General features: G+C 31.7%; 1 protein-coding gene across 1 annotated transcript; it reads right to left on the reverse strand.

Annotated features, from left to right (window-relative positions):
• Nucleotides 1-3,168: 3,168 nt before the first annotated feature.
• On the reverse strand, nt 3,169-6,259 carry LOC115967454 (expansin-like A1). Its single transcript, XM_031086554.1, has 5 exons — nt 6,133-6,259; nt 5,844-5,953; nt 5,434-5,612; nt 4,284-4,416; nt 3,169-4,186 (listed from the first exon to the last, which is right to left on the reverse strand). The coding sequence occupies exons 1-5, from the start codon at nt 6,248-6,250 to the stop codon at nt 3,941-3,943; spliced, it is 786 nt and encodes a 261-aa protein (XP_030942414.1). The 5' UTR covers nt 6,251-6,259; the 3' UTR covers nt 3,169-3,940.
• Nucleotides 6,260-13,783: the final 7,524 nt, after the last annotated feature.

A 13,783-nucleotide genomic window follows, 5' to 3' on the forward strand; every position in this document is an offset into this window, starting at 1 on the left:
TTGCCAAACGTGAACAGCTTTGGTGGTGAGAACATTCTCTGTTATTTATAATATTATTTAGGTCATCCTTCATTTTTTTTTTTTTTCCGTTATTCTTATCATCCGTATAATTTTTCACTAACCGTATCTCAAGCTTTTCCATAGCCAATGCCAAGGTTTCAAATATTGCTTAAATTCATGCGTATTAATACAGTGTCACTTACTCCAACCAAAAATAATCCTTTTGTGGCAAAAATAGAGAAATACTCAAAATTTCCCACTTTTACAAAATGTTAGCTATATATCTATAATGTCAAAACCTTCACCTTAGAAAAAAAGATAAAGTCAAATGTATTAAATAATTCACATATATTTATCCACGTGATTCATTAAATTATTTTAAAAAATGACATAACTATTAAATAGGTCATATAAATTAACATTTAATTCTTCATATAATGAGTTGCAAAATTTTTCTCAAGAGAAAAATTATATTTAGAAGAAATAATTATGATTATTATAAGGACGTGCATATTCAATTGAATCAATCCTTTATTACAAGCATAATTATAGAAAAATTATGCAATCAAATCCATAGTAAAGTCCAACCATGTTTCTTTACCACCATAATTTCCTCTCAATTTAGAAGAGCAAAAGTTAAAGTTAATAAATGCAAAATGATTCTTACATGCACATACTAATACAATGGTACAGAAACACATTTTGCATTAAAATCGTGACTTGAAGTCACAATTCTAAATTGTGATTTGAAATCACGATTTCAGTGCAAAATATGTGTATACAGCTGGGTGTTAGAAACATGGCCCTTAATTAGAAGTTGAAAGTCAACCATTGTTGATGGTACTTCTTTCCTCATCAGTCATCACTACCTCTCTTTCACAAGCTGTTTTCTTTGTTCTTATCTTTGGTGTTTTTTCCAGATCTAGTCAAAGCTATAGGCGTTTTCAAAACTTACTCAAAAACGGGCTGCAGTTGCCATCATCATTCATCACTTGCGCCAATGGACTCTTGGGTGTATGCCACTATATGTGGTGGCAATATGCATCATCAATCAAAGCTTTAGGAGCCAGCTGGCTTACCAGGAAGGTGTGTTAACTTTTGTGTCAATCCAAAGAAGACGTGTGAGTTTTGTTGCGCACTTTATTAATAGCTCATTTGTTAAATTTTAATTGAAGTACGGTTGTACTTAAAAATATTACACTTTAAAAAATGTATACTTAAACAAATGAGTTATCTAAACGAAAGAACAGCTAGCAAATAGATGCCAAGTGAACCCACCATGCCTACAAATTTGCAGATATTAGTGTGTGTTTGGTTTAATCATTTGCTTATATAGTTTTTTAAAGTTTCTTTTTCTAATCTATAATAATATTTATCTTCTTCTTTTTTAGGAAAATAATAATATTTTATCTACTTTCAACAATCAAGTAAATAATTAAAGGATAAAGTTATCCTTTAGAAAATTTTCTCTTTTTGTATTATGTGACCGTTTATAAAACTATTTTATGTATATTAAACTATATGGTTGGTTGATTTTTTAAAAAAAAGTTATATGATTCATTGAATTATTTTTACCTTAATCTAAGTATATATGTGTGTAAAGTTCTCTCTTAGAGATTTAAATCTCGACCCTTGCTTCCCATTCTACAAGAACTTTATATTTATAGAGTGACTATCACGCTAATGGTGCACGATGGTAACTTTCACGTGACTATTTAAGAAATTTTCCTCAAAGTGATGTAAAAGAAAACTTTATACATAATTAAGTCCAAACCAATACTTAATTAAACAAACCCCAAACCGAATATATATAGAGCAAGAAATATTCTAGCAATGATCATTTTTTTAGTTTTTACAAGCATTGAACGAACTTCATCAAAAGTTTGCATAACGGTCTAATTATAAAGAAGCTTATATATCTTGAGGAATACAAGGTAGAGCTTTAACATAGCAATAGATATGTGGGGACACTCGGACTAGCTTCTCTCTAACCCATAAGAGCAAGATCCTATGGTTATGACTCCCTTAATTTTTTTATTTTTTAAATCTTATGGTTATGACAAAAATTTCGGCTTTATTATTCTTTAAAAATAAATAAAAATAAAAATAAAAACTTATAACCCTTATTTCTCAAGAGTCAAGAAGGTCCCAATTGGCAGTAGAGGTTCTAGAAGAGCAAGATCCTATGGTTATGACTTCCATAATTTTTATTTTTATTTTTTTAAATCCTATGGTAATGACAAAAATATCAGCTTTATTATTATTTTAAAAAAGATTATAATTTATAACCCTTATTTATTTCTCAAGAGGGTCCCAGTTGGCAGTAGCAAGTGTATTACCAGGAAAAATCAATAGGAGGTTTTTAGGGAGCCTAACAATCATGATCCATGTGCAAGATATCACTTAGAAAATAGTCATTATGCTGCATTATCATCAAACTACCCTAATTTATCTAAAATTATTATTTAAATGCCCACTACATACATTGTCTCTAATAATATATAGTCTATCAAATCAAATTGTATTCAAAATATTGAAAACAATGCTAACTCTTGGCCATGATGTGGCAACAATGCGACCACACTTACTGACGGCGCAGTGAGGACATTACAAAAAGAGAGAGTAATTTGCAGGAAAGTTGAATGTTTTGGAGGTGGAGAGGATATAATCATAGTAAAATGCTAAAGCTATCATCAAATACCAATTTTATTACAAACTACTTACAAGTTCACTAAGTAATTGTTAGAAACTTAGAATTGGCTAAAGAATTAAATTAACAATTTTCTAATAGTTAATATTTTGGGACGATCGGTAATTTATTATGGTATTAGGGTAGATAAATTTAGGTCTAAGAGTTTAAGATTTTTGAACAATTTAAAATTTATCACCATGTTTTCACATCAATAATATAATAAGTAAATTACCTTTTTCGTCTTATGTATAAAAGTTGATACATTTGTAATACTTATGTACAAAATTTGTTATATTCTTTTATATCACTAGTAATCAAATGGGATTTAAAAGATAAATGGTTGAACTCATATTATCCATAAGTAAAATTGTAAACGAGCCCAGTTTTGTCATATAATAAATGTTCAAATTTAGCTTGACAACAAAAGTCTAAAAGCTTGAGATTAGTTTGATTAATTAGTCAAGTCCAATTCGATCTCAACATCAAGTTCAAACTCGAACTTTATATCAAACTTTTAAAATTGAGATCTAACACAAGTATATTATCAAGTCCATATCAAGTTATCAAACCTATTTGGTTTGGATGAGGGGTCCAAACTCCCAATTGATTAAAGTTTTAGTGAGATATAGGTTTATTTGTTAAGCTTATATCAAGTATATTACTAAACCCATAAATGAGCCTAAACTTAGCTTGTTTTTTATTGAGCCCTAATGTTCACGAGCACTATTATTTAGAACCCTACTTAACTTGAAGTCAGAAAAGTGTCCCGTCAGACTACTCCAAAAACATATGTATTTATCTGATTTCATTCTATGTCCCACTTCTGTCATTCATCTTAGGAGTGTGCACAAACCGACTGATGTCGGCCCAACCAACCGGCGCCAACAATACCGCACCACTGCTAGAGCCAACCGATGGAGCTGAGGTCGGTGAAAGGAGGGGAAGTTCCGACGCCGATGTGGTACAGAAGTCTGAACGCAAGTCTAAAATCGATTCAAAAAACCGAACCGACTGATTAAAAAAAAAAAAATGAAAATGGCGACGTTTTGTGCACAACCTTAACCCTAACTCCCAGGTATAAATTCGTTATTTTCTCAGTCTTCCTCCTTAACTCTCTCAGTCTCTCTTTCGCCTTTGGGCTTTGCTGGGCAATGACTCTCCCTGAGTCATTGTCTGACATGTCTCTCTCTCATCGCCTAACCAGTCAAATATATGTATATATATTCACACTAGCATTAACAAGATCCCTCATTTCCAAGTCTCATAATCACATGGAGAACAACCCTCTTGTGCAATATCAGTGAATTGAACCCCCGAGTCATATATCACCCCCGACTTCCAGTCAGCAGGAAGGACATGTTGTGCCCAAATATACTTCCCATCATACCCTGCTGTGATCACAAACCGGAATTGCAATGCCCCTGATGGCACTCTACTTGTGTCCCAAACTGCCCCATAGTTGTGGCTCATGAAGCCCCAGTTTGAAGAACCAACCTATGAAGATTGCAATAACAATATTACATCAGTGTGGACCTTAATGTGAACATTTATTTTAAAAGTTTGGTAAATATAATATAAGCTTTTGGCTCACCTGAGCTACATCAACACCTACTATTTCTGTTTGACCTCCTTGATATAGAAATTTCACTGCCAAGTAATTTGGTTTTTGGCTTGATTCTTCCACTCGTACAGCCAAATTCTGATTTTTGTATTGACAAGGTACCCTGGTTTATGCAACCAAGAAGTTCATATTATTGCCAAATGAAAGAAATTGAAAAAATATATATTTATTTTGAGTGATGCAGCAATGCTAGGTTATTACAACTTTCACTATATTAATTTTATAAATTTATGTGTCAATTTTTTAAACACAAGGCAATTATAAAAATTAAAAATTTTAAAAAAAGACATTTATGTAATATATAGTTTTTTTTTTTTTTGAGTAAATTATGTAATATATAGTTGATTTACCACAATTATGTTAATTTATAAGTATTTTATAGTGAAATTGAAAAATATGTACGGGACGGCCTTCGGGACTTTGGGCTCTCCGGGACGGCCTTCGCCTCTGTCTACAAATTCAAGCACAGGCTATTTGTATTGAATTAGCTGCGAAAGCCATAGTTGACGCCTTAAGCTCTCAAAGCTGCACTAACACTATTATCTACTCTATCATGGAAGATTGCAGGCACCTGGTTACTCAAATTCCCCAAACGAGAGTCAGACATGTGTACAGAGAAGACAATAGATGTGCAGATTTCTTAGCTAAAATAGGCACGGGCCTTCAGAATGATTTTGTTATATTTTCTAATCCACCTGTTGATCTGCTTTCTATTTTGGAGAAAGATGTCTGTGGTGTTTCTGTAAACAGACTTTGTCCGGTTGTGTTGGCTGCTGTTTAGTTTTTAATATATTCCTTTTCTACCCAAAAAAAAAAAAGAAAAAGAAAAATATGTACGGGTAGTATTTTTTATTTTCATAAGAATTGGACCGTTACTAACATTTAATGTACTGGTTTTTGTCCAAGGGGACAATGGCTGAGGCGCTTAGCCCATATTATTATTTAAGGTTGGTCCACATCTGGACTTTGATACATGGGGTAGGTGTAACATAACCACACACTATAAGAAACTTTTTTAAAAAGTCAAATTGATTAATGTTTATGATTATGGCCTAAGAGTGAGAGCTAATATTAAAATTCAGTAGCATCACTAAGCTCAAATCTCTCAATATTTGCTTACCTCTTGTATTCCACGTCGACAATCCCAAGTTTCAAAATGTCTTGGCCCATACCCTTCTGAGCCATGGCCATGAATGCTCTGCTGCTGATAACAAAGTCTATTTGGTTATTCCGATTGAGATCAGTCAAAGTCACTATAGTTCCTTTTTTGGTACAATGACTTGTGTTCTTGCATCTTATCTGCCAAACATGCCCCAATCAAAACAGAGTTTCCACAATCAATGAGTCCAAAAAAGTTTTTCTTTGTATGTTGTAACCACTTGAGTGTCATGTAGTGATTAGTACCCATAAAAATAGCGTTTATGTTAGGTTCATGTTAAAGTGATGTGAACAACATTACTCTAATCGCAATTTGACACATCAACCTTTCTTAAAAAAAGTTATGAAAAAAAGGAAAGTTTTTATAGGCACCTGAAAGCATGCACCACAACCAGCTCCATCTTTGTAAAGGGAAGCCACACCACCAGCAAGGTGTCCACTGTTAAAGCCTAATGCCAGGGAACCATACCCACAAGCCCCAGCTGCATTAAATCCACAAAACAAAAATTACCCACTTAGTATTTCACAAAAATAACATCTGGGTCAATGCCAAATTTTGCTTTTCATGATGAACAATCATCTGGCTATTAATCAAAACAACCAAACAAAAATTGGAAAAAATAGAAAAAGAAGTAAAAGGACGGAACAATCTGAAGCTTACATGAAAGTGCTGATTCTTGGGAGAAATAGGCAACCTTAGTTTGGTGAACACATCGATCACAAGCAGTTGAAGATGAAACAAGAAGGAAGAGGAAGAAGAAGCAAACAAAGAAAGCCATTGAGTTAGATATGTGTCAAGGATGAGAAAGGCATATAGCATATGTTGGTGTATATATAGCTAGAGTCAACACAGTAGTAGTGTGGACTACAGGTCAGCATTTCCAAATAAAAAAGTTTGTCCATCTCTTTTTGTTTTTGTTAAAGACGTTTCTAATGAGTGGGAATGGGAATTAGGCTTTAGATAAGAAGAAAAACACGCGTGAGAGTTGAGAACCTGAGAGTTGAGACTTTTGTGCTGTGTGAGATACACCATTTATTTGTGTCTAACTGTCTATGAATGGTGAAATATGGATTCATGTTTATGAGGGGACACACTTTTTGCACTTTGATAAGTTTCCTCTTCCCAAATTTCTATTCCTCGGATCCTCACACATGGTATTTGGGAAATGAAAATTGTAAACTGTTCATGTAAAAGATGAATTTCTTCTATATTACTTAATAACCCTTAAATTTGTTTACTTCTTTCTATCATTTTTTTTAACATGTTTTTTCATAAACCTATCGTGATTAGTGTGTATAATTAAAGAAGGGTAAATGATGGGCTCATAAGAAAGTGATGTTACTCTAATCACAGCTTATTATTTTAACGAATTGTAAATAAATGTTATATAATTGTCTCTATTATTATTCAATTTTGATGGTAGCTCTTACAACTTAATAAGTAAGTGGGATCCAGTGTAGGATATTTAGATGTGGATTGTTTTTGATGGATGAACAATTGTTTAGATAACATTGGTAATGATTATATTGAGATTTTTTTTTTTTTTTAATATTTTCTATTTAAATAACAATTGGGAAGCTTACACATGACTCAAACCTATAGGCTAGATATAATTTATCTAGGGAAAGAGTCTTCAAAGCTAAGTGTGGGCAGGAAGGTCAATTAAAAACATGGCATTTGGTGGTGCCTTTCTTTTGGGTGCTTACACGTTGGTTCAAGAACCAAAAGGAAAAAACATTTAAGGTGATCAAATGTGATGATTCTTTTTTGTAAGTGGAAAGATAAGAACAAAGTCTGCACAAATCCCATATGCAAAGCAAGAATATTGCCAAACTTGAACAGCTTTGGTGGTGAGAACATTCTCTGTTATTTATAATATTATTTAGGACATCCTTCATTTTTTTTTTTGTTGTTATTATCATCCCTATAATTTTTCACTATCCGTGTCTCAAGCTTTTCCATAGACATAGCCAATGCCAAGGTTTCAAATATTGCTTGAATTCATGCGTATTAATACAGTGTCACTTACTCCAACAAAAGATAATCCTTCTGTGGCAAAAATAGAGAAATACACAAAAATTCCCACTTTTACAAAATGTTAGCTACATATCTATAATGTCAAAACCTCCACCTTAGAAAAAAAGAAAAAGATAAGATAAAGTCAAATGTATTAAATAATTCATATATATTAATCCACATTATTCATTAAATTATTTTAAAAAGTTACATAACTATTAAATAGGTCATATAAATTAACATTTAATTCATCATATAATGAGTTGCAAAATTTTTCCTTCAAATTGGTTTTGAGAAAAATAATATTTAAAAATAATAATTATGATTATTATAAGGAGGTACATGTTCAATTGAATCAATCCTTTACTGGCATAATTATAGAAAAATTATGCAATCAAATCCATAGTAAAATCCAACCATGTTTCCTTACCACCATAATTTCCTCTCAATTTAGGAGAGCAAAAGTTAAAGTTAATTAATGGGAAATGATTCTTACATATACATTTTGCATTGAAATTGTGACTTCATGTGATTTGAGGTTAAATTGTAACTTGAAGTCACGATTTCAATGCAAAATGTATGTATACAGTGATGTGTCATAAACATGGCCCTTAATTAATTAGAAGTTGAAATTCAACCATTGTTGATGGTTCTTTCATCATTAGTCATCACTACCTCTCTTTCACAAGCTGTTTTCTTTGTTCTTATCTTTGTCTTTGGTGTTTTTTCCAGATCTAGTCAAAGCTATAGGCGTTTTCAAAACTTAAAAACGGCTGCAGTTGCCATCATCATTCATCACTTGCGCCAATGGACTCTTGGGTGTATGCCACTATATGTGGTGGCAATATGCAGCATCAATCAAAGCTTTAGGAGCCAGCTGCCCTCACCAAGAAGGTGTGGTAACTTTTGTGTCAATCCAAAGAAGACGTGTGTGAGTTTTGTTGCGCACTTTATTAATAGCTCATTTGTTAAATTTTAATTGAAGTATGGTTGTACTTAAAAATATTACACTTTAAATAAAGTATACATAAACAAATGAGTTATCTAAAAGAAAGAACAGCTAGCAACAATTAAGTTATAAATAATTAAAGGATAAAGCTTTCCTTTTAAAAAAAATTCTCTTTTTCTAATTTTCTCTTTTGTATTATGTGACGGTTTATAAAATCATTTTATGTATATTAAATCATATGATTAGTTGATTCTTAAAAAAATTCATATAATTCATTAAATTATTTTTATCTTAATCTAAATGTGTATGTATGTAAAGTTCTCTAACCTCTTGAAAACTGGAAACTCGACACTTGCCTCTCACCATAGAATAACTTTTTTTTTAAGAGATAATTACAATATGCTGCTAACCTCGCAGCTCGAACCTTTTCCTCCCTAGACCCCCAAGCACTTTGTGCATGGGAAGGTGCTAATTCAGCTACAAAACCTTTGGCCACCATACAAGAACTTTATATTTGTAGAGTGACTACCATACCAATGGCGCACAGTGATAAAAAGAAACCTTTATACATAATTAAGTCCAAACAAACACTTAATTAAACACAAACCCCAAACCGAATATATATAAAGCAAGAAAAATTCTAGCAATGATCGTTTTTTTAGTTTTTACAAGCATTGAATGAACATCATCAAAAGTTTGCATAACGGTCTAATTATAAAGAAGCTTATATATCTTGAGGAATACAAGGTAGAGCTTTAACATAGCAATAGATATGTGGGGACACTCGGACTAGCTTTTCTCTAACCTATAAGAGCAAGATCCTATGGTTATGGCTCCCTTAAATATTTTTTTTTAAATCCTATGGCAATGACAAAAATGTCGGCTTTATTATTCTTTAAAAATAAAAACAAAAACTTATAACCCTTATTTCTCAAGAGTCAAAAAGGTCCCAATTGGCAGTAGAGGTTCTAGAAGAGCAAGATCCTATGGTTATGACTCCCATAATCTTTATTTATTTATTTTTTAAATCCCATGGTTTTGACAAAAATCTCAGCTTTATTATTATCTTAAAAAAGATTATAACTTATAACCCTTATTTATTTCTCAAGAGGGTCCCAGTTGGCTGCAGCAAGTGTATTACCAGGAAAAATCAGTAGAAGGTTTTTAGGGAGCTCTAACAATCATGATCCATGTGCAAGATATCACTTAGAAAATAGTCATTATGCTGCATGATCATCAAACTACCCTAATTTGTCTAAAATTATTATTTAAATGCCCACTACATACATTGTGTCTAATAATATATAGTCTACCAAATCAAATTGTATTCAAAATATTGAAAACAATGTTAACTCTTGGCCATGATGTGGCAACAACTAGGTGCAAGTTTATGAGCCACACTCACTGACGGTGCAGTGAGGGCACAAAAAGAGTGAGTAATAGAAAGTTGAATGTTTTGGAGGTGGAGAGGATATAATCATAGTAAAATGCTAAAGTTATCATCAAATACCAATTTTATTACAAAAAAACTTTCAAGTTGACTAAGTAATTGGTAGAAAATTAAAATTGGCTAAAGAATTAAATTAACAATTTTCTAATAGTTAATATTTTGGGACAATTGGTAATTTATTATGGTATTCGGGTAGATGAATTTAGGTCTAAGAGTTTAAGCTTTTTGAACTATTTAAACTTTATCAGCCATGTTTTCACATCAATAATGTAATAAAGAAATTACCTTTTTCGTCTTTTGTATAAAAGTTGATACATTTGTAATGCTTATGTACAAAATTTGTTATATTCTTTTATATCACTAGTAATCAAATGGGATTTAAAAGATAAATGGTTGAACTCATATTACCCAAAAGTAAGATTGTAAACAAGCCCAATTTTGTCATGTAATAAATGTTCAAATTTAGCTCGACCACAAAAGTCTAAAAGCTTAAGATCAGTTTGATATTAATTAGTCAAGTCCAGTTTAATCTCAACATCAAGCTCAAACTCAAACTTAATATCAAACTTTTAAAATTGAGATCTAACACAAGTATATTATCAAGTCCATATCAAGCTATCAAACCTATTTGGTTTGAATGAGTGGTCCAAACTCCCAATTGATTAAAGTTTTAGTGAGATATAGGTTTATTTGTTAAACTCATATCAAGTTTATTACTAAACCCATAACGAGCCTAAACTTAAATTGTTTTTTATTGAGCCCTAATGTTCACAAGCACTATTATTTAGAACCCTACTTAACTTGAAGTCAGAAAAGTGTCCCTTCAGACCACTCCAAAGCACATGTATTTATCTGATTTCATTCTATGTCCCACTTCTGTCATTCATCTTGTATCAATCCTTTGTTACATACCCAGTATGCTGCTAATCCTAGCTAGCTAAGCTTCAACCTAAAAGCCAGCTCAACCAAAAAGTAAGTGAGATGCCTTTTGTGTTCTAGTCCAATTGCTAAGGTACAAATTAAACATTACAAATAAAATCGTGAGTACTGATCCTCATTTTGAGGGAGTCTGAACTTTTAGTGGACTGATGAGGTTTTTGTCCACAACCCAGCTCAAAACAATAAAATAGCTGGAGCAACTCTATTATTTTTCATCGAGGAAGTGGATAAATGGCAATCAGTTCAAGTATTCAATAAAGTCAAAACAGTCTCATGAAAATTTCAGTGCTGTAAGGCTTGCTATTACTTGCATGCAACTAAAACCCCAACATGATAACAACACCTTCAGACTTAGTTTTAGGTTATATTTTCAGTTAATTACTAAGAAAGTAGGATATCCCAAGCTAGGTGGGAAATCCAATTTTTTCACAAGTCTGCTTCAAAACCCATTATAGTGCTTTATCTCAATTTCAACAAAGCATAAAGGTGTTTCAGTATGCACATATTGCTTTGAAGACATTAGAGAGACACTAAGTAGGTTGTGAAGGTATTCAGGATATAAAGTTTGTAGTAAACAGATATTATGGAAGAAGACATTAGAGAGACAATCACTTAAACAGTGTTGAAGAAAGACATGAGGAAAGTAAAATAAATAAATAAAATAAAAATACAGTCCTCGCCAAACGTTATATCCTTCTGTTTAGAATCCTGGCGGTTGATATTGTGTCATCAGGCTCATTGTTGATAATAAATTAGTAAGACTGATCAAATTTGTCATTGTCTATTTCTTTAAAAAAAAAAAAAAAAAACCCGACATTGCTTAATTAATTAGAACAAAACCATGCATGCTCAAGGACTAGTCTAAGATTATTTTTTTAAATGCCCTAAGATATTACACTTTCTCAAACACATTCATTATAAAACATTTATGGAAGAAGCTGATCAGTAGAACTAGAGGCCATTAATTTTGGAAACAGTTTGTAATTAAAACTTTGAAGAAATTAATTCAAACCTGTTGTATCAACTGGCACAAACAATGATCATCTCGATTCAAGGTAATAGGGGCTAAGTTTTTAAGTTATATAAGATTAAGAGTTTTATGATTCAATGATACTATTTTTTTTTTTTCCATGAAGAAAAATTTGTATACGAATCCCTGCGGCCCTTCCCCAACATTTTATAAAAAAAAACAAAGTTTAAAATCACTAAAAATTAAGACTAAGCAATATTTGTTGATTTAAAAAGTTTAGTTTTTTTATCATTAAATAAGGGGTTCAGGATAAAAATTTTGTTTGCACCATAAGAGAATAATTTTTAAGAAAATGGAAATCGTTAATGGATAAATAAAATAAAATAAAATCGGAATCTATATACATAGAAGTATAACAATCCCAATCCCAATTATTTGTTTCATTTTCCGTGAATTAGATGAAAAATATTAAAATACTAATTCAATTTTCAGAATTGGATGCCTCCACACTTCAATTTTTCAAGTTCTCTAATTTCCTGTATATGTGGCAACTGTTAATCTCACCATTAATTTGACATATTTTTGAGATGTATGCAGTATCCTAGTCACATAATTATTGTGTTATATTTTGATTATTTTCTACATGATTGTTTATCACATACTTGTTATGTCCTAATCATTTTTTTTTTAATGTTACAGACTCTGGTTGTTGCTCTTGGTTAACGACTAAGTGGTTATTATGACAAAAATATCAAATGTAATCTTTCTTTTTAAAATCAACTAATGCACACTCTCAAAAAAAAAAAAAAAAAAAAAAAAAAATCAACTAATGCACATTTAAACATGTGTCTTGCTCTAATTATTATTATTATTTGTTTACTATATATTGTCTTAATAAGCTTCCCCTTTGGCATTCAAGCCTTCAAATTGGTCCTAGTATAATTGTTGATTTTTATCCCGAGAATAACTAGCAGTTCCTTGCAGCAACAAATTCCCACCATGAGGCAATCCCTCTTTGACAAGGTTTTTCTCTTCTTAATTTATTTTTTTTTACCCAAATAAACATTGTAGTAGTTTTTACTTCATATGGTTAACCCATCTTATGTATTTGGCTCCATTTTTTTCTTTCTTTTTGTTTCCTTTTTATTTTTTACATCTTGACTATATAGGACATAAGGTTGTTTTTTACTTTGCTATCTACATCAGTTGGTACTCCCATAAACTTTGAAGAAATTATTTCAACAGTATGTCCTTCTTGATACCATTGTGATCTGTAAGCAAGTGTTTCAATTATTAAAATATTCTTTTCCTTTTGATTTAAACCTGCACGTCTGAATATATGGTAACTTTCATAATTGCTATATGTAGTATATTATTAATGTCTTTCATCTTGATAAGAATTTCATGCATTTATGAAACGTATTCCACTTAGACGTAACAAAGATTCAAATAATTTTGATAAAGATTAATTATTAGGAGCCAAACTTGGTCAATAATAATAACAATAATTTTAAAATTTCATATTCAATTGCTATCTTGTGCATTGTATAGTGGCTTTGAAAAGAATATGCAACCAATTTCTTTCATGATTGCTTCGTAATGCAGTGCTATGATGGTGGCCTAGTGCTCCCAAGGTTTTCAGGAATTCATCCAAGTATATTGTTCATTTTCTAAGGTACTTTCTTATATCCAGGATTTGTGATAAGATGTTTATTATTGAGAAGGATCTATTTATGATTAGAAAGGGGTTCCTAATGTTTCTCTGTCTAGAGGAAGTATGGTTTTTTAACCTATTCTCCTGTTAGACTGTAGAATTCAGGGTGAGGCATGTTTGGATCCTTGGAGTAACTAGGTTACATCCGAGGTTTGTAGGGCTGTGTTTCTTGGGGATCTGGGAAATAGTGAGTGCTTAGAGGTGCTGGTTGATAGTATCTCCAAATGGACGATCTTTCTAAGAGGTGGAATAAACTATCACTCTCAGAATGTG

Source organism: Quercus lobata, chromosome 11 (assembly GCF_001633185.2).
Source record: "Quercus lobata isolate SW786 chromosome 11, ValleyOak3.0 Primary Assembly, whole genome shotgun sequence".
Lineage (NCBI taxonomy): Eukaryota > Viridiplantae > Streptophyta > Magnoliopsida > Fagales > Fagaceae > Quercus > Quercus lobata.